This window comes from Chelmon rostratus, chromosome 18 (genome assembly GCF_017976325.1).
Source record: "Chelmon rostratus isolate fCheRos1 chromosome 18, fCheRos1.pri, whole genome shotgun sequence".
Taxonomy (NCBI): domain Eukaryota; kingdom Metazoa; phylum Chordata; class Actinopteri; order Chaetodontiformes; family Chaetodontidae; genus Chelmon; species Chelmon rostratus.
The window spans coordinates 14256470-14278791 of NC_055675.1; the positions used below are offsets into that span (position 1 = coordinate 14256470).

Below are 22322 nucleotides of genomic sequence, written 5' to 3' on the forward strand. Positions count from 1 at the left end.
GGTCACCTGCTGAAAATATTCCATGACCTTTTGGATATTTTGGAGTAAGTCACAAAAATACTGTAAGCCCTTATTTTAGACCAGTGTAGGCTGCCAGAGACAAAGCAACATGAAGAGAAAGGAAGACATGAGAGCAAGAGGAAGAGCGAGTGAGAGAGAAAACTGCAGCCTTGGTCTATTTATTGACTTGAATGGCTATAAAATAGCTGTGGTCTGGCTCAACAGAACACTTTATTATCACCAGATGATTTGCTCAACTCAATCTCTGCATTCATCACTTTTGCAGTTAAGATTGTAGAGCACGTAATGCATCATCACGCTTACACCAGAGCACTTATCATCGGTGACATTCCAACTTTAAAGATGGTAATGCAATAAAATTCTATTAATTCTTGAGCTGAAGTTGTCCTCGATATTGAAAACAATAATAATCTAAAATCAACGTTAAGAGCTCCAAGACATATCATGAACCAGTATGATGAATCTATAACTACGGGGGGAACCAAACACAGTCATCAAAAACAAAGAGCCTTTATTTTTTCTCCACTCAGTCTCACTACCAGCAGCATTACACATTACTTCCTATGAGAAGGGGAAGTGTGCCAGGAAAGTAAACCCCTTGTTGGACCAATCAGAGCACTATTTAAAAAGACTTTTCCAGCACTCGTTCCAGGACGCATGAAGTACAGTATGTGCCCACGGGCAATAAAAACTTAAGAGGTGGTATCAGGACTTTTCACTAAAATGAGTTGCCCCATGGATGTATGAGATCGAAAGAAAGGCGTGCAGAAGGCTGGGAGGGACTAAAAATGTAAGAAAACAACTCTAATCAAGTTGAACAAATTACAGGAGGGATGCAGCTTCTCTGATCTGTAGTAGTTCTAATAATGTATATGTAAAGAATATGAACAGCATCATAAGGACAAGTTAAGGAAAGAGCAGGATTCAAGTCAGTCAAATAAGACACTGTGAAATGCTCACACATGTTAAACCTTGAACAGCATCGATAAGTGCATGTCAGCCACCTGCCCACACCACACAGGCATCTTTAAAATAATGTTCCCTGTCAACTCGTGCACATTCGCCCATTCCCTCCAATTTATTCCCTCATTTCCTTCCCATTCCTTTACAGCTCTGTGTTTCCAGCAGCATGCAGCTCAATCTGTTGGTTAATGTCAGAGGAGTGAGTCATGGCTCTCCTCCCTATTTGCCTGTGCCTGCTGTGCTTTTCATAAGCAGTGCTGGAGAGCATGAAGGAGATGGCTTTTTCAGAGTGGGAGTGACTCATTCTATCTGGCAACAGACAATGAGACACTTCACAATATTCCTAATGTTCGCACATAAGACTGTGGCCTTCAAACTGAATGCTCAGAAATGCCGCACAGCAGCAAAGGTTGAAGCAGTTATGGGTTCAATTTATTTATTTATTTATTCATTTGCGATTCCAGATTTTCGATTGTTGAAGCTGAAGTTCAGGAGCTGAACCGTCACCTCGCTGTTCATGGAAAGAGATAACGGTTTGTTTACACCGGCACAGACAGAGGGGCTCAGACAGGCAGCCACCGGGAGAGATATATCTGCTGGTATGAAGTATTGTATCACGACTGAAATAACTGAACCACTGGGGTTTAAGGTAGTGTATCGGTCCACATATTCATCATGAACAGTTTGGTGTAGGATATTTACTCAGCTTCTTTCAATTCAGTATGAGCTATGAACCAAATACAGCAGTTAAAGTCTAGTACAGCACGATCTATTTGCGGCCTACATGTTGGCATGTGCAGAGCATACATTCAACAGTTCGAGTCCGGTAAGGAGAGTTTGGGCAGGGTCAGCTGTTGTCTGAAGCATGCTAGCAAGGTTAGCCCATCTCATATGAAACATTGCAAGCACACATGAGAACACAGTATAAAAAAAAAAAAAAACAACTTTCCCCTTCCCAACATCCCCCTTTAGATACTCTATTCAGGCAGATTCTTGTTAAACTATTGCAATAGTGCTGAAGCAGATTGAGTCTTTCTCTGTATATTAAGAATAGATGGAACAACAAATACTATACTATTTTTTATCTCTGCAGATATGGTACTTTATACTCACAAAACACAAAATACATGTCAGCTATAATAATCTTCATATGTACATATGTGTGCAAGGCTCTGTAATTAGATTAGAGAAATGCTGCATATTGAACAGTCACCTCGGTATAAAGAACTAGTTCAGAAAAGCATCTGATTTCAAATGACTAGAGCCAGCTATTTGTTGAGAAACACATTTTTTGAATCCAGTTCTAAATTCCTGAAGTTTGGACTTGCTGTGCTTTTCTCTACCTTGCTGGTTAGCAGCTGTGGATTTGTGCACATAAAAGAGCACCTTGGAATCCTTGAAAGGCAGATGTGGTCATGGACTCCGGTAAGCAACTTTTGTGTGAGCAGTTTAGACGGTTGTGAGACTAGTGCAATGACTCCCCTCTTAGTCTATAGCCATGCGACCTTCCCACATTAGCCCAAAGTCATAATGCAAAAAAAAAATCACATTACACGAAGTACAATCTGTCACCTACAGGGTTGTGCATTTTACCTGAGCTCTGAGGCCTGGACCTGAGTCCTCAGACTCCACTTTGTATTTGCGCGGCAGGGTCTCCACTTCTCTGATAGCCTCCATGCTCACGTCTTTGGGCAGCACAGCAAACAGTGATGTCACGTACATGATGATGGACTTCTTATCTGGTAACTGCACCGCAACATCTGGGGAGGGTGGCAAGACGGTGGGACGGAGGTGGATGTGGGGTAGAAAGATCAGAGATAAAAATGAGAAGCAGGGGGAGCGAGTGAGGGGGTGCAGAAGTGAAAATTGCATAAGGGAAAAGCAGCATGGAAGATGGAGTGAGATAGCAGCGAACGGTGACAGGAGGAGATTAGATGGGAAGGAAGGGGAGAGGGGAGAGAAAAGGGCAGGTTGAGGCAAGTTGTCCTGATTAAACCTGGCTTTGACACAGGTCAGGTAGGACTATCCCCCCATTCATGACATAACAAGTGTCTGAATATAGACAGCTCAAGTACATGCACACTGAGCATCTACAGGTGCTCCATGAACTGGAAAAACATTCTAAGCAAACATAGCTTCTTACAAATCTTCAGCCAAAGACAACTCCAAGGTATTTGCTCCACCGTGAGTTTATCCAAGTGCTGGCAGGACATGAAGGTAGGCTTCGTGAACACTTTTGGACAGTGAAATGTATGTCATTCCATATCTAATTTTTTTTTAGACTACCATAAAAGGTAGCTGATAGGTGCCTTTTCTTTTGCTACCATTTTTGTATTTTCATATAAACTTTCTACAGTTATTCTTGTCCAAATTAATACAGCTGACCTCTGTGTACGTTATGGAAAGTGTTTAAAACATCTTAGAGTGCCGGCACCTTCAGGATCCAGTAGCCTCTCGATAGCCAGCTGCTCTTTGGCCACAGTGAAGGCATGGTCGAGTCTCTCCACAGGGCTCAGTCTGACCACCTGATCCCAGCTGAATGCATTAGGCCTGAAGACACACAGAAGGGTGGCGATAAGCGTGGCAACATGGAGAAAGTAACATTCAGGATGTTCCAGTGCATTCTTAAAGTGCGGGTGCTGTTGAAGTAAAGGTGACTCTGACGCACTGATAAAAGAGAAAACTTTTTACCTTAGTTAAGCATTGGCGTCATTCATAGGTTTTTAAGAACACAGATTCTGTTTTACACTTTACGTAAAAATTGTGTTCTGTACATACACACAGTGTGATAACTCAGGTTGGAGGTTTCTAGATACATTTTTTAGACAAATTACCTCCTCCTGAACTTGGGTAGAAAAAAAATATGAATGCCTCTTCCCTTAGTGGTGCAGGAGAGACTTGTGTTGAGGCCAGTTGAATGTGGAATGTGTGTGTTCAGTGATCCACCTAAACCCTGTCCCAGGTCTAAACCAACACTGGCCTTTCTCACAGCTCAGAGGCTTGAGTGCGTGTGTGTGTGTGTTTTACAGAAAAGGGGGGACACCCCTGAAGCTTCTCTCGCTCCGTTTCTTTCACACACAACAGCGTACATACACACACCAAGCGTGTGCAAACAGTGACATGGCAGGCGTAAACACAGCAAGTCAAGCAGCGTACACACACCCAGCAGGCACTGACCTGTCAACCTGACCTCCCGCCACTCACACACACGCACACACAGAATGGTTCCTACACATCTGCCATTTCTAATTTCCAGGCCTTGGTTTCTTGTGGCATTTGAAGGTCTTGGCCTGTGCTCCGTATGATTTACCTCCAGTGTCAAAGGGCATATGTCAAATACGCAACGTCAGCTTAAAGCAGAAAATTCATCCGACAGCAACAAATATCTCAACACAGCACATGAGGGGGCTTTCGAGTATGAGTTCAGCTCAACTCAATACAAACTACATTTTGGGCTTCAGCAACCCCCACACATATGATCCCTCCTCACCTGAAGTGGTGTAGGATGCTGTTGAGAGCCAGGCCATCAGCCCAGCTGGTGGTAAAGTTCAGCACATTGACTTCTGGGTATGAGCGGGTGCACTGGCGTACCCAACTCAGTAAGATCTTCTCACTGTTGGTCTGCTGCAAGTTTGACATGATATCCTTCATGATGTCTTTCACCTACATGAATGGAAAAACACACATTAATATCGGTGACTTAAAAAAAAAGGAAGAGTAAAAACAAGTAATTTTGTACATTTATGATTCCATTTATTCACTGTAATTACCATTGTTGTTCATAAACGCAACATTACTTGCTTTATTCTGGTTGCATATGTTTTTTGTTCATATGGAAAGTGATAATTATTCCAAAGACTCAACACAAGGCTGCTAGGAAATTCGCAAACATTCTGTGTTAACATAAAACTGGATAAAAATCAGGTGTGTTCCTAGTTTGTGCATTAAAATAGCCACTTAATTACATCCACTGCAATTGGCACAGATGTTCAAAATTAGGAAGAACGATATGAGAAGATCACAATTAAACACCACCACTTCAGTGCTCTGTGGTTATATGAAATATAAATAAACGTCATGGCACACACAGTGACAGGGGTAACATTCATGTAAACTAATAAAAATGAGGGAGCAATGAAAACGAATCTTGAAAGAATTGGCAGTGGCCAACCCCTTTTAATAAAAACTCTTGATTAACTAACTTCCTTCAAATGGCCCTTTCTAATTTCAGCAGGTCACAGACAAAGCAGTAGATGACAGGCATGTTTACATGCATGAACGCATGTGTGCACACTGCTTTTCCATCAGCTGTATTTTTGATCCCTCTGGAACATCAGTGAATTGTAGGTTCATGGACAGAGCAAACATTAATGAGTCTTTGTGTGTGTGTGTGTGTGTGTGTGTGTGTGTGTGTGTGTGTGTGTGTGTGTGTGCAGGAAGTGGGTGGAAAGAAAGGGACAGCAAATGTATGTTATATGTTTGCTCACCTGCCAATGGAGGATAATGCTCCAGATGAGGCCCAAGGTCAGCTTGTGGTTCCCATCCACAATGTCTGTCCCTCCTATGTTTACCAGATCAACCTGAAACATACAACAGACGCAATATATAAAGATAAAAATGCATAATGAGACAGAAAGAAAGAACTCATAGCACAAGAAATGGTACAAAGTTGTGTATTGAAGTAAAAATAATTCCTGTTTAGAGCAGCTTGACTGGAAAGCTAACCCAGTTGAACACCATATAAAATCTTCTCAGTGAAAATCTCTTTTGTTTGCTATAATCATAATATCCTTTCAAAATTAAGCTGGTAATAATGGCTGTTTACATCACTAAGCACCAACTCAACTCAACATCTGAGGTTCCTGATGCAGTGGAGTAAGTAACATTGCTTCAAATCTTAATGAGTGTCCACACTGTTACAGCTGAATACTTCTGAAGCATGGGTTTTTACCACACAGTGAATTACACCGCCCTTATTACAGCCTTCCAGTGCTACCTATAAACTGTGTCTAGCTGCAGCCTTGTCAGACGCTTATCATATGAGGTGAGGCCTAGTGCGGACTGATTACATATAAATACTAAGGAGAGGATCAAGGCACCAAGTGGAACATGAGGTCAAGTGTCTGGTCAAACTACAAAGTGACCCATGACCCATCTCTAGTCCCAATTAGCTCCAGCCTCCTGCCACACCATCACTTCTCTGTCTCTGTTTCTGAACAAGAACCATCCAGGAGTGCTTCGCTCACACACATTTAACCTCTGCTCATCAGACAGCGCAGAGGGAATAAATGATAATAACACACATTCTCTAAATGCAAAAGGCTCTGGGTCAGCATGATTGCAAATGGCAATTACGATGATCTTTGGGCACCTAGCCAAAGCAACGCATTTTCAATGCTGTGGCCACCACTGCTCTTTAGATGCAGTTTTTCCATGGCTAAAACATGACGTCAAGGTCAGGCGCACTTCAATAATGAATGTGGTTTCTGTACTTTAATTAGAAACATCAAGTATTTAAGATATCTAAGGCCTTATTTCATTTTCTACAGTCAGCAGAATTTAAAGGCCCGTGGGAACTCAGGCCTTTGCTGCCAGCTGACAGTCTCTGGCTCTTGCAGGAAAAAAACCAGCAGGGGTTGCATGCAAACTCCAGCCTCTGCTACTTCCCATGAGCATGCCCGGCCATTACCTCCCACTGCTAAGGTCAAAGCATGCAAGACTAACAATTGTACACAGAGAGGAGGAGGGTGGCTAAGGGACCGAAGAAGACAAAAAATACACAACCCAATGTAGATAAAATGACACATTCAGATATAAGACCACATGAGAGCATAAAGTCTTGTATAGTTACAAAAAGTGTTACTGTTTTTAATCAAGCAACATCTCTGACAGCGTAAGACAATGTCAAATGTATCATGGCCAAAGAGTATGTGGGTTTTCACTTCAACAGAACACAACAGCAGCTAATTTCACTGTTCATTATGCTTCCCTCTTTCTGGCTGTAATATGCTGTTCTGTGTGGCTAAAATGAAACCCTGCACATTCTGTAATAGCATCTGGCTACGTACCACTGGCATACACGATTTAGCTAAAAGCATCCACCAAAACAGCAGCTGATGGGGCAACAGCATTAAAAACACCAAGTACTCACATTACTTTGATGCAGGACTTGAAGTACTTTGTTGACGTTGTTGAGAGCGTGCACTCTAGTGGAGCCTCTCTCTTTGGTCTGAGGAACAGGAAACACAGCACAAAACAACATGTTCACTGTTTACTAGCCAATCATAAGTCTGCAGGAAACTCAATATGATGTAAATCAATAGGTTGAAGTCTTGTTCCCTTTGACAGGTCATAAAAGTAATGCAGATAAACAGAGTTTCAATGGTTAGAGAGTGGAGACATATTCATTCAAAAGCATTCACACCAGGGACAGTAAGATTAATATTGGTCAAACCAGGGAGAGAAATGTACAATGTGAGGCACTGCTACCTCAAGAAAAGCTATGCAATCACTCAGCATGCTTTCTCACCATACATTCACACATCCATTACCCTGTCAGCAGTGTCCAGAGGCCAACTTATGGAAAGAATGGCAGGACGAATGGCTGCCAACTGCAAATCCTTTTTAAGTCTTCACATACCTCAACCACTCATTAGCACCCAATTACAGAATTAGTATCCTGGTCTCAGAGAGAGAGAGAGAGAGAGAGAGAGAGAGTGTGTGTGCGTGTGTGCGTGTGTGCGTGTGTGATATAGTGACAGCAAGCACGTCGTACAGCTGCAGGTGCTAGAAAGCAGATATGTTGCTGAAGGGGTGAAAGCGAGATGACACGAAATAAAAAAAGGAAAAACCCCAAAAAATAAAACCTTTGGTCGTAAGCAAATGGTTGGTTACTGAAGACACTGGGATGGACACTGAAAAAAATTCTTCTTCTAAAATAGAGTATTTCTATGTTTATCATCTCCTTTTCTTAGAGTTTATTGTTGTCTGTTGAGCAAAACTTTGTGGAGGTGAAAATAACATGCATGCAGAGAATGACAAGATGCTGAAAGTTCAAACACGTATTCATCTACAATGGGTGGGAAGGGAGATATAATGTGTCTGCTCATAATTTAGCGCTTTCTGATCCAGGATCCCAGAGAACGTCTGCATCCCTGTGTGGCTCTAATGTTTATATTAGATTTAACGGTTGAGTTTACGCAAAGGTCATACACGTGCTTGCACTTGTGTGGATGCAGCAGTCACGTCTCAGCTACGAAAACACAACACTCCTGTAATTTCGCTGCATGCCTTGCCAGAGAACTCAAGTGGGTGTTACCGCTCTTGTTTGAAATCAGTGTTGACCAGCTTGATAAAATGTACTCACAGAGCAAATGTTTTGGGGGGGGCGGCGGTTTTCTCGTTTCTTTATGTCACAGCTCAAGTTCCAATTTAAGTAACACTTTGGAAAGGGTGTATTGATGAAGATATTATTGAAGGATGTATTGGTATAAGATAGTACTGATAAGATTACCAATAGTGATGAAGTTGAATAATTTTCTCATGAATTTTTAGGGTTGGTGACTAAATTCTTACTGATTTCTCGGCTGTAGTATGCACATAAACACATACACAAACTCACCATGACAGTGCCGGTGAGACCCTCCAGCAGGTCCAGCAGCTTCCTCCCATCCTTCAGGTCAGAGAACATATCCTTGATGGGCGTCTTCCCCGTCTGATTAAACAAAACAGCACAACTAGACAGTTTAGTCTACACATTTGTAGTCTACACAAAGGGTGAGAACTTCAGAGTGTAGCTACAGTCCAGGAACAATTATCCAGAAGTTGTTGCACCAAGCAATCAACAAGCGACTAACACACACATATGAGATATTAAACTGAATCAAATGTGGATATTTACAGTAACTGTGACTGTGTCAGATTGTCACTTTACATGTCAAAGTGGACTTGAATCCCTTCAGAAGGCAAGACATTTGTTTGAAATTGTAAGTTCGACAAACCAATGCAGGTCTATGTAGCCACAGACATTCAACAATTTGAAAGAGAAGATTGCAAGTGAAACTAAGAGCATTTAGGAGCTTCAGAGATTATGTTTGCCTGTCTGAGGAGTGCAACTATTTAAAGAAAATCCAGCTAGAAAAATCAACTTAACATCTTTAACACAATGTGAATGGTGTGTTTCTGAGACAAATGAGATAAAATAGGACCACACACATAAAGCCATTAGTGCTCTGACAGAAATTGTTGCTGGGTAGAGTAATGGACTAAGGCATGCATTAAAAAGAAATAATGCCTCTGAACATTTGCAATTACGTTTTGTGCTTGGTTTTCTCAAATTAAGACAATAAATGGCCTTGTTGTCTGCAGTGTACGTACAACAACATTTCTACAATGACAGGTTTACATTTCCAATGTTTAATCTACTCCTCTGCTAGCAGCAAAGCTATCCTGCTGCATGTATGTCACCCTCTTCTGCGTGGAACAAGAAGAGGATGAACAAAGAACAAAACAGAAAAACTCCAGGGACAGCTTTTCATGAGACACAGACATGAAATAACCTTCATTCAGTTCCACTGCGTCAGTCTTTCATATCAACATCAGGCATTTTCGAGTGTGTTTTAACTAATGCAGTAAAAGTTTGATATTATTTTGAACTGGTCTACAATATTTGACATTACCTTGGAGAATTGTGCATTTATCCATTTGGTGAATGTTTTCTTCTGTACTGCGTCATGCTCATCTGTGGAATAGAAAGAAGAGAGATTGTTAGAAGGGTGAGCAGGAGTATCAAAAACTGGTCACTGGCAGTAGGTACGGTCAGTCTTATGATCACAGCAAAGAACATTGTCTGTTCCATTGGTTTATTTCAGGAGCCAACTGGCCTCGAACACTGACTGGCAAATGGTGATTACAGCTGGAGGCGGTGCAGCTTAAAAGCACCGTGATCAATGTGGCTGGAACATTAGAAATTTACAGGAACAAAATGTAAGAAAGAGGGGTATTTGGATAATGTGTGCAAAATGTCAAAAGGTGTGTCGGAAGCAAAGGCAACACACCATGTTTTCCAAAAAAATCTAATAAAAAAAGTGAATTTGTATGTGTACCACCCTTGCCCATCCATACAGTGTTCCTCTGATACAAATATTTCACATTCTCTTCCCGCTTGACTCTCTCCCCCCCTGCTCCTTCTTTATTCTCTCCAACATTGCTTTCTAATAAGGCCTCATTGTGTGTCAGGCAGAGGGTCAGCTGCTTTGATGTGGCTAGTTCCTGTAATGGATAAGAGTAGCTGATACAAAGCCTTAGGACTTAACTTAGAAATTGAGTTTTTTCTACTTTGCCTGCATTTCAAAGAATGTGTAAGAAAATAATATATTTCCATTATTAGGACTTTAAATCTTTAAATCTCTTTGAAGAATCTTTAAAAATATCAAATCATCACTTTGGTCTGGGAATGCACCGATCCGCTCCGTCAGATCAGCATCCGCTCTAGCACTGATCTTATTGAGTTGATCAGATATTGGGCAGATGTGACTGATACACATGAAATACTTAAATACTTTTTGCTCTGCTCCATTAATTTGCTGCAGAAAGCTAATTTTGATGTGCTGATGGGCATTTGTCGTCACCTGTACACTTAAAAACTGACTGAAAGCAGCGACTATGGTTACATTCACAGAATATTCAAAAGGCAGTATCTCGCAAACTGTGGTAAAAAAAACAAAAAAACAAATTGGGACGCATATTCTAAATGTGCTGCATAAATGTCCAAAGAATTCTCAGAAAACCCAAATCATATTGGTATACCCCTCATGTCTTAAACAGAAAACACTACATTCGAATAAGAACTAATTTGGAATATCCAAATTAAAAATGCCATCTATAGGACACATAAAATTCTGAATATTGTCATTCGGAATACCCTAACATTAGTGTGCATGTAAACGTAGTCAACATCAAAAGATTAATTATGAAAATAATGATTATTCCTGTCAAGTAAAATAAAACAGGTCATGCCTTGGAAAGAATTTATCTTCCATGTAAGGAGACACAGTCACGTAAATCAACAATCAGGATGGAGAGTGGTGGATCATTAAACTGCATGCAGACACATAATGACATTCCTAAACAAAGTTCAGCAGCAGTACAGACTTCTACAGCCGAATACACACCAGCAGCTTCAACAATAGGATGGAGCACACACATACACCTGAGGGAGTGGATGTTACCAGTCATAGTATCATTAAACCTACACCTCAGACATATCAATACTTCAATTAAGTTGTTTATTGCCCTCCCTGCACTGTAGCCTTCTAAATAACCAGTTTGTTAAGTTGTCAGTCAGTCTCAGAATTGTATACCTGAGGGATTGGGTCAAAAAGAAAAAAAAACAAAACATTCATGTTAAAGCAGACATAAATGACTGAGGTCTACACCCACAATCTAGGGTTGACGGAGTGGTTAAAGTGTATGTGTGTATGAGCGTTAAACTGCCACCATCATTAAACTTGCTGCTGTGTAAAGCACCATGAACTGAACATAGGGTCAAAGGTTATGATCACCAGCCCCAGCAGTAGTCGCTGTCTTTGTTTGGGGTGTGTGTGTGTGTGTGTGTGTGTGTGTGTGTGTGTGTGTGTGTGTGTGTGTGTGTGTGTGTGTGTGTGTGTTTGTGTGCGTGTGTGTGGGTGTGTGTGGGTGTGTAAAGGGTGAGAAGGTGCATAAAACAAGAATGTACTACAAGGGGAGGCCAGAGGTGGGGGTGAGAGAGGTGAAGAGGTGAGAGGATGAGATAGATGGTGGTGGCGCAGAGGGGATTTTAGGTAGTTTTTCCTTATCCAAATGGAGGGTCCAAGTAAGTTTGGGCATTTGTAGTATGAAAAACAGAATGTAAAGCCTCTTGAGGACTAATCTGTAATTTTGGTCTAGACAAAAAAAAAATACTTGACTTAAAAGAACTGGAAAGAAGACAAGAAACAGTTTCTACATTTTCCATTCTATCTTGAAACCCCATACTTTGGAATAACTTTCATTCACTGACCAAATTTGAAAGCTTTTTAGTTGTCAAACATGTCAAGTATCCCAATTATGTGTGTGTCAAAGTATGTATAAACATGCATAAATATAGAGTAGGAAATAGGCAAATACAATTTCTACGACATCTAAACACAAATTACATTAAGACCAGAGGAGACGATGACTGCGGCTGAGACAACAAGTATGGAAAGAGACAACTGGAAGGGTGAGATTTTGAGGTGGGGACAAAAGCAGGAGAGGCTAGCTGCCTAGACTGGTTTTCACTTGCACTGCGTCCTCTTCTCTACGCCACTGCCTTTAAAGTGCTTTGAACCGCAATGCTTGAAAAGGCCCTCCTGAGAGTATTTTGACCCATTTTTCCACATAAATCTCAGGTAGCAACAATAGTATCTTAAGGATTCTTTCTTAAGAGGTAAAGAGGACAAAGAGGTGGCCCCTGAAGGAGGTGATGAATGAAGAAGAGGGTACAGGAAACAAAGGGTAGGTGTCATAACAGGGGGCCCAATAACTGACAGCAATCAATCACAGTGGATATCTTACAGGTGGAAAAAGACAGAGAGGCAGCGAGGAAGAGAGAAAAATTCTGGCAAGAACATTTACAGAACAACTCATGAGAAGCACGAGGAGGACAGGTACATATAGCACAGGTATGCTCTTAACACAATATGATTTTTCCTTTTATAAAACGCCGTACGTGGAGGCCTCCTGTCCTTACAGCCTTAACGGCACCCTGTGTAGGGCCTCTGAGGCCCTAGAGGAGAGGGTCCCCGCGGGCTCAGGTCTCCTGAGATCTCCACCTGACCACCTGACCACCTTGACAGGACAATACACTCGATTCATACCCGCTGATTCCCCTCAATCTGTCTGCTGCTCCTACTCACCACAGCACAGGAATGCCTTACTGCTGGACAGATCAAAGCAGCAAGAATGTTTAGGAGTGTGTGTGTGTGTGTGTGTGTGTGTGAGAGTGAGTGTGTGTGAGTGAGAGTGAGAGAGAGTTGAGAGAGAGAGAGAGAGAGAGACCACTTCCGTCGATTTGCTCATGATTATTTACATCTGCCCACACAAGTATTTCAGCCACAGATGTCATACATAACTCTTATCTGCTGACATTTATATTAAAGGAGAAAAATACACACACTTACAGTTAGTTGTAAACAAACTGTCAAATCAGCTGTGGTCCTAAATGTAGGTCTTTGTGACTGGAAAGTGGTACATGTGCTTCATTTCAGTGAGACCTGACCCGAGGCACCTGACGTGACTGTTAAAGCTGATGAGGTTAAAGGTTCCAGCATGACACAAACAAAACTCATTTAGTGTCTAATACCTGTAAGCTTGGGTCTAACTAGTCTAATTAGTGACATGACATACCCATTATTAGAGTCAATATTAATTAAAACTACACTCAGGATTTTCATGCAAAGACAAACCCAACAACATCTTGTGTTAGGTATGCACAAAAAAAGAAAGAAAAAAGAGAATTAGACATTTTCCTACAAGTCGACGCTCTGCACAGTGAGTTTTGTCACCCTAGTCTCTTTGTGATCCTTTGCTATAAGGATTTTTCTGCTGTTTACATTTCATTGATTTCACAGGATACAATTCGTGGGTGATTAACTTTTAATTAAAACCACTGCTTGACATGTCATCTTGGCTTTGTGCACATTTACACCAAATCAACAGAGGTACTGCATTTCAAGTGGTGGATTTCTTTGAAGCTAACTAATCTGCCTCCTAGTCATTTCAATAGTTACTGAGGAAATCACGGCCTTAGTGTATACAGAACATTTATTAAGATAAAAATGTTCTCTGTTAATCAGAAAAGATGGCTGTTTAGAACCACCAATAAATTTGTGGTCCCACTAATGTTAAAAGATAAAAAGTTGGCCTGATCCTACTGGCAACAGAAGAGTAGAACGTTGATGGTAAAACAGTCTTTATGGGTCACTCGGTCATATGACACAGATATCCTATCAGCCAACTGCACTAGCACAGTGAAGCAAGATAATCACAATCACATTTGTTTGCAGAACAAATGCTCAACCCCTGTCAAATAATCACTCAACATATGTCCTATAACTGAGCCACATGCATTCGTGTGCGCAGAGGGATACATGCACAGATACACAATTAGCACAAGCAGTGCAGAGTCATGTACAGTGAACATGCTGAGAAACAAATGTTTCTCTTCCTCAAAAGCCAAACAGGAAGCAATGATTACATCAGGAAGAGTAATCCCACTGCTGTCTTCTCACGGCTCACTGAGCACGCACATGCTTGCAATATATTGTTATGTACACACATGCACACTCACACCACAGCATGAAGACTTCAGTGTTGTGTTTCAACTTATGTTTGTGCGGGGTTCCTTTCCTAATAAGCTGACAAATCTCTCTTATGTTCACAGCCTACTTGTGGTGTTTCCTATTATCAGTCAAAAAGGTGCATGAATGCAAAAAAACAGCCAAGGCAATAAATTCTGCAAAGAACCAAACCCATTCAGATACAAATTTATTTTCTGAAATATGGCTGTGATCTTTTGAATTGTACAGCTGCTCCAATTTCCTTGACCCTGTGTTGACCAACATTACATAAGCAAGAATTGACATCACTGAGAACACTGACAAAAACGAACTGCAAATGACCCTCGAAACATGACATAAGCAGGCAAGAAAAAAAAATTCAAAGCCGCCAGCTGCGAACACAGAGCAGACACATAAAATATACAGACCGTCTATCAGTATATCCCTCCCTCTCACAGGTGGAGAGAGCCTGTGACCACACAGCAGGGGGAAGGGGCAAACGGTGGGAGGTACTGAGGTGAAAATCAAACAAACCATCAGGGTTTCCACGGCAGCATCACACAGTAAACATGAGAGCTCAGAGCTTAGACAAATAGAGATATTTACAAAGTTTAGGCGCCCCAGTGAGCCGCAATTACTTTTAGCCAAGTTATACTTCGCTTATACATAGCTCGAGCCATTGTTTCGACAAAGCTTTAAAATGCATGGTGGCTGCTGAATGAACCACAGCTAACTCAGTTGCCATGTATTTAAGGCCCAGTTATCAACTGAAGTGACTGAAAGTCTAATTGGCAGAAAACCAACAGGGAAAGCTGTCAGGGTTTTCAAAGTCACTGTACCGAAACTGCAAGTTCACTTTTTTTGTGAAATTGGATGCAAAGTGCACACTTTACTTGGGTCACTGGCAATGTAAAATAAAGACAAGATCATGTCTTGGCTATGAAACAACTCAAGCAGAAAAGGCTGCATGCGTAAAAAAGTTTCTCAGGGTGAACTTCACCTTGATGAGAAGGAAGGAGGCTCAGCTGTTGTCTTTCAGCATAGCACCACCCACAGCCTGTTGGAGGGCACTAATCCTTGCACAGGACACACACACACTCCTGCAACTATCACACTGTTAGGCTTTAACTTAACTTAAAAGGCTTCTGACAAATAAACTTTCTTTACATGCACAAAAATGTGCATGTAAAAACTCCTATTCGCAGTTCGATTACACGGACGCATTTTATTTTGACTCTATAGGTTGAGAGGAATGCATAGAATTCCTATAATTTCCCCTGCATTCCTCCCTCCTCCCTCCAGTGGTCACTTGTCTATGCTTGTCCCAGCCGGCACAGCCTTGTTGACACTCTTCCCTCGCCAAGATCTGGGAATTTGTAAGCCAAACAATTTGAACGTCCAGAAAGATTACAGCATAACCCCACTTAGCAGCTTGAAAAACACCTCTGCGGTGTGCGTACTTGCATGCATTGGTGTAATTAGCGGTGAACAAGAATGGCGAGGTGAGGGGTACTGGAATTTAGTAAAGGCTCTAATGAACTGTGATCAGTAAGCCAAGTCAGAGGCTGCAACATAAAAAATGATTGGGAAATAAGAAAAGAGAAGGGACTTCAAATCCACCCGGGCAATTTATCACAATCCAATCAAGTAACCCTTTAGTGTCACATGTGTTGAAAGTCTAATATAGCACTATTAGTGCAAGACATTGATGACACTAATTTTACTGATTTTGATATATAGACATTGGTTGCATCTTTGTGTGTGTCTCTCCTTAAAAAGGGTTTCAGATCCAAATATTTGAGCTCATTTAAAGCTGAAAACAAATCATGAATGCCCGATTGCATGTGTTCCATTAAATCAGCACCTTTAACAACATACCGCATATCTAAACTGTGGCAAACCCTGTTGCAACCCAAGTGTGTTTACCAAACAGCAGGAGAAAGTACGTACAACTATGAAATGACAATCCACTTGCAAAAAGTGCAAGCTTGCTTTCATAGTAAGCTTGCATACACCTAGATCAGATTGCAGGAAAGTGCTAAAAATATGTCACCAACGTCTGCAGTCTGAGTCTACCACACCTAACTGCACCGCCTGTGGCACACCCATCTGTCACCAAGCCATGTGTCACATACCTGTCAAAACTTCTTACCTCTGAGTTTGAGCCCATGCTCTGCCATTTTTCACCAAAAGACGCCACAATGCTGAACTGAAATTGCTAGTCCAGGAGTATCAGCGCAAGACACTATTTGACAATTGCCTCCCTCTCCTCCTGTCTCTTCTGCCTCTGTCGCTCCTTGACCAGCAAGGGTGGAAAAGATCAGAAGAATGCCACAGCAAAGAGAGAGGGGAGGGAAGGAGGGATGCCGTCAACGAAAGGGAAACAGATTGGGGGCAGAGCAGAACAGGACGGGGCAAGCCAAGGGGTGGGGAGTCATAATGCATCGTGGGATGGGGGATGAACTCTGATAAACAGAGAAATGCTGTTCGGCACAATCTCTGCGTGCAACAGGACAGAATGCATATCAGCCAGAGACCATCGCACAAATACAGACACAACACAGGACTGTGGGAGGCGACGTGGTGGAGCAGAGGCATTACCTTTCTGATCTGCATTTGATTGAAATCTCATTCAGATCCAATCTTCCATATATACTACATTACACTTAACCTCACAAGGAGACTTTTAGCCTCATTCACAATGTAGCTGTCACACAGCACACAGGAATATGAATGTGAGTAATATAATACACTGGGTAACGATATAACTAAAGAGATTCCAAGTCCATCGAAGCAAGAGAGATTAACTAAACAAGGTGGAGAGATTCACTCTCTGACTATAGGCTTACCAAAAAGGTGTGCGTAGTAATGGTGAACAGTTCAATGACACAGAAAAATCCATTTTAACAACAAAAAAGATAAAGCTCTTCAGATGCAAGCCGGGCTCCACATTAATCTTTATTTCACTTTCATAAACCTTTTTGCATCTTCTTTCTACCTGACGAAACTGAGAAATCTGTCCATCTCTACGTTTCATTTCAAAGACAAAACCCGATGCCAGTGCTGGGCCACAAAAAAAGTAACCACAGATGCTTAAGAGACAGGCCAGCACAACATTAGAAACTACAAATACATGATCTAGAACACACGCATGCACACGCACGTGCACACACGCACACAACATAGCTGTTCTTGCGTAAAGCAACAAGAAGAGTTACAAAGAGAAAATATGTTATAAATAATGTTAATTTTGGATTTAACTGCTGTGGGTATGAAACACAGGGATATTCAGTTTGGTGTAACAGCCTTTTCGACATCTAAAACAGTTTAAGTGGCTGATCACTTTGTAGGTTAAGTGGATAAACAGAAAAGTTTCCTGTAATAATGTTTTTTGAATTCGCTGTTAAACTCCTCCACAGATGCACATAACGAACTGCAGATGTGCTCTTGCACTCACCTAGATCAGGACTATTTCTTTTCCTCCTGAAAAAATTGCGCTTCCTCCATAACATCCACTTGCTCATGACGGAAAGAAGGTTTTTTACCAAAAAAAACAAAATAAGAGAAAAGGAGGGAGAAGAAACAAAAACAAATCCGGAACAGGAAGACAAGGTGGTGGTGGCGGGTGTGAGAGAGTGAGAGAGACGGAGAGAAAAGAGAAAGAGGAAGTAGAGGTGTGAGAGCATTTATCGAGTACGCTGGGTCTGTTTATTTGGGGTGCTGGGCCGGGTTGTCAGATGTGACATCACACACACACACACACACTCGACAGGAGGGTGAAAAAAAAGTGAGTGACAAGAACAGGGACTGCTTCAGCTTGTCAATTAAATGGTAACTGACAGGTGATACAGAGGTTTGAGTGTGTGCATGTGTGCGTGTGTGTGTGTGTGTGTGTGTGTGTGTGTGTGTGTGTGTGTGTGTGTGTGTGTGTGTGTGTGTGTGATATGCATTGCTGTAACTGACAGGTGATTCTCCTCTAAAAACACAAAGTACTGATGGGGACGACAGCCTTCATTCTCCCACTTTGCAGAAAGTGACAACAGATAAACATGACCCAGAGTGACCTACACCCTAAAACATTGTGCTGACACTCTGGGCTACGACAGCCACTACTGTTTACATGAAAGTGAAACCTCTGACAATTCAAAAAGTGACTCAGAATAACTGCAGGACTTACGATCGGAGCTGACATTTAATGCAGGTCTGTGAGCCGGTGCAGTGGAACAGGGAACAGGGCAGAGGCCTGATTCCATTTGCTTATTGACATATTTAGTCAATGAGGGGCAACTGAACAAACAACTCAATTCCCACAGAGAGGGTAAAGTAGAGAGAGGTGGGAGCGAGAGTAGAGGGGAAGGGGGTAAGGAAACGAGAGGGAAAGTTCATTTTCCTGTGTTTTGATTTCTCTTTTCCTTTCCTCCACAAAGAGGAAGCAGAGGAGAGATGCCGGCCCAGTCCACCCGTGACCGACTTCCAGACACTGATTGAAGATTGAATCCACTTCCTTCCATAGAGAGTTGCAGCAGCTGGTCTGGTCACAACTCAGAGGAATGAATTGGGTTGGGCGAGGTCGGCCTTGGCAGCGACAGAAGGAATTAAGAGACCGAAAGGGACTTTTCTGCTGGACTGCTACAGTCATGAACTCAGAAACAGGCGTCCCCCTCTCTCATTCTGTCTTCACACACCACCCCAAGAACATCCATCCTCGAGCTGCTTGAATGAAGCCATGCACGTGCATGTACAGCACACTGGCATACACATCTCCCTGTCTCTTTCACACATACACACTTGATCTGCTTATGATAGCTCTTCAAATCCAATCCCCTGTCCGACACCTTTTATTTTGAAGTCAGACCACAAATGTTGCTTGAGTTTACGCGACATTCAGAGCTGCTTGTTTTATGTACGTTTGGTATTTGAACTTCAGTAATTTTTCTGACAGTTACTCATGAAAATTCAATTCCTGTTGCTGGTTAAATCAAATAACTCAACCTCAAGTCACACAACATTAGAAAAGATAGTCATAGATAAGGTCAGGCTTCAAGGTTCTGATTCCACCAAAGCCTCCTCTCCCACAAGAAACCACACAAGATCTAGTCACATATTAAATGTCCACTGCCCACTGTACGGTCAATCTTTGATTTTCAATGTCACTGTGATGAAATAACAGAATTAACTTTTTTGTTGCTGACTCTTTCTCTCAGCTTCCTGTCCTGCTTGTCACCTTTAATTTCAGCGAAACAAGAGTCCCGCCCTTTATTCAAACATCTATGTTTTGTTGCAACCACCCATTGTGAGGATTGTGAGGCTACTGTTGGAGGAGAAGCTGGTACAACCCTGATTCCAAAAAAGGTGGGACTCTGTGTACAACGTTTGAAACATGTAGCTGGCATCAAATTCAGAATAAGCATATATTAACAAAAATCAATGAAGTTGAGGTAAAACATTAAATATATTGTCTTTGTACACACGCTGAATGATAAATCTATCATATATTACACCGCCATCGCAATATGAACATGTGTGATAAATATGTTGCAAAAGACTGCCTTAAACACAATGAATACGAAAAATTATTTCATTTACAGTAAGCTCCAAATGTGGGTAGTTTTTCTATTTGGCAAGTAAATTTTGAAAGGTAAACCACCACTCAGGTGGGTAAATATTTATACCAAAATAGTCATGTGATGAAAAACTGTGCTAGGAGTTGCTACCGTGATTTCATGACACTGACGGGTGCACTGCTTCAAGGTGCTGCCGGTCGGAGTTTAACACAGACACAGGGACTACGTGGTGCATTCAGCTGCACCGTGTAAACTCTGAAATTTATATCATTTTGTGCAGCAAAGTGTGTGGGCACCATCATTGTCTTCATGGTGAACTGAAGTGCAACTTTTACCCTAAGAAATCTAGACTCAAATAGCAGTACAGTTGTTTAAAATGGGAAAATTTCCATTTTTTTCTCACTTTCCTTTCTTGAAATACATAGGCCTACGTCTGTGATTGCTTTCTTGTTCTTTAATTAGAGCATTTTTAATAATTGGGCTGTATTTCCACTTCTTTTAGAAGAGCTTTCCCCTTTAACGATTGTTAAGATTAGTCTAATTATCTCAACATAAATGCAAGAAATGCAACATATGATCAAAGTGGCTGCTTTTGCATGGGTTTTAGGGCTTTTCTTTAAAAGTACCTTTCAGGAGTGGCTGTGGTAATCATTGCTGTGCTTCTCACACACACACACATACAGAGCAGATGAGTCAGTGGTCCGATCAACATCCAAGAGAAAGAGATGGAAAATGCAAAAGCCTCTCAGAATGCCACAGGCCTCCTCCCTTGGAAAAAGTAGACTACCATGTCCACGTCCTCAAAGTCACTTTGCAGAGGTGCATGACATGTTGCCACAATGTCCTTGGTTCAAGTCTGACCTAAGACCTTTGGCAGGTCTGTTTATGTCTCTGTCCCAGTCTGTCCTGTCTATCTCTATCGACCACTTTAGGCAACATTGGAAAAACACAACAGGTTGTGATGGATCTGTAATATTCTTAACTCCTTTGAGGGTAAAATAGTGAGAAGTTCCAACTGCAGAATTGTGTGGAAAACACCACTTTCAACAGTGTCAGAATGCTTTAAAATGTTTGCACTCTGCACTTAATTTTAGCATCACAAGTACTAGAACAAGTAACACAAACTTGTTAACAAGCAAAAGGAGGAAAAAAAATGGGAATTCAAATCCCTTCAAGTTATTTCCTCAGTAGTGAAATACCACTGTAGCTTTAACGGGTTAATCTAAACTTTCTCTGGGCCTCAGCCTGTTTTTTTGTTTTAGTAAGTCCTGTCATGCGAGGGGTCAGAAGGTAGATTGGGCAACGTGGCTTTGTGGCCCTAATGAGCTCGGAAAAGGGGGCAGAGAGGGGGATTTACACTGGAAGGGCTGGCTTTGGGAAAGGGAGATTCACAGAAAGTGGAGCAGTTTGTATGAGTGAAACAACTGCATTCAAGACTGATCATTTTCTGCCAGTTCCAACCTTCTAGAAGAGTTTAAATGTCATCTTGGCTGGGCGTGGTGTCTGTATGCTGCTGGACACGCACACACACTGACATTCGCATTTACCAAAGAGGCAGAGTCCCACAGACAACCGCACCCAGGGGAGATGTTTTGGCCACTGCTTCTATTCCCAAATTTCCAGCCAGGATTTAGCTTGTGTCCTCCCACTTCCCAGGCCACCAGATCAACTAAAAGCAAAGAGACTGCACACACACTTGTGTCTATATATTGCTGAGGAGATACATTCAGCTGCATTCCCTGAGGACACTTTGCATCTTCAAAGTCAAAATACGCTTTGAGAACTCTCGCTGACCACATCGCCGTACAAGAAAGTGAAGTTCAAGCACCAGAGACAGAATATAAGAAAAAAAAAACAAACAAAAACAAATTCAGGTCATGACATCTCAGAACGAAGGGGCAGCCACAGTGAAAGCTCCTTTGTTTTGATTTGTGTTCTATGCTGCCCACACATGCAGATGCGCACCCATTATTATGCATTAGCTTAACACTGCACACCAGTGCACTCACTGACTGACAGTTAGAAAAGGCTTTCGCTGCCATGGCTAGGTGGTGAATATCACTCCAGAGATAACTTTAATGTTTCATCCAATTATTTCTGAATAAGTAATCCGATCTCTTTCCACACACACACACACACACACACACACACACAAACACACACACAGCTGAAACATTTCAAAGTCCTTGGTCCACCCTACTGCAAGAGGCCAAGGCAAAAATTAAGGATCCATGTCATGCAGCTGAGGTGGTGTGGTGACACATCTTCAGAGAAATGTTCTTTCCACACCCTGGGTTTGGTGACAACCACATTCCTGCTCTCCTATTAGATATACAACCGTATTTTTTTCATTATACTGCATGTCACACCCAGAGATAATGTGTAGGCAGACGGCTTTCTGTGAAGCTCAACAGGTAATGCTGGGAGGGTTAAGGGT

At 41.8% G+C, this 22322-nt stretch overlaps 1 protein-coding gene across 5 annotated transcripts in view; it reads right to left on the reverse strand.

The window, feature by feature from the left end:
- utrn (utrophin) overlaps positions 1–22322 on the reverse strand; it is a 177206-nt gene that overhangs the window by 148554 nt on the left and 6330 nt on the right. For 3 of the 5 annotated variants that reach the window (XM_041958496.1, XM_041958494.1, XM_041958492.1), the window contains exons 3-9: positions 9663–9724; positions 8606–8698; positions 7136–7213; positions 5472–5564; positions 4475–4647; positions 3419–3534; positions 2578–2744 (exon numbers count right to left, since the gene is read on the reverse strand). In XM_041958496.1, coding sequence (XP_041814430.1) covers positions 2578–2744; positions 3419–3534; positions 4475–4647; positions 5472–5564; positions 7136–7213; positions 8606–8698; positions 9663–9724 — 782 coding nt within the window. Of the gene's footprint in view, positions 1–2577; positions 2745–3418; positions 3535–4474; positions 4648–5471; positions 5565–7135; positions 7214–8605; positions 8699–9662; positions 9725–16473; positions 16612–17778; positions 17861–22322 lie in introns of those variants that run through there. The other 2 variants (XM_041958493.1, XM_041958495.1) reach the window with 2 other exon arrangements.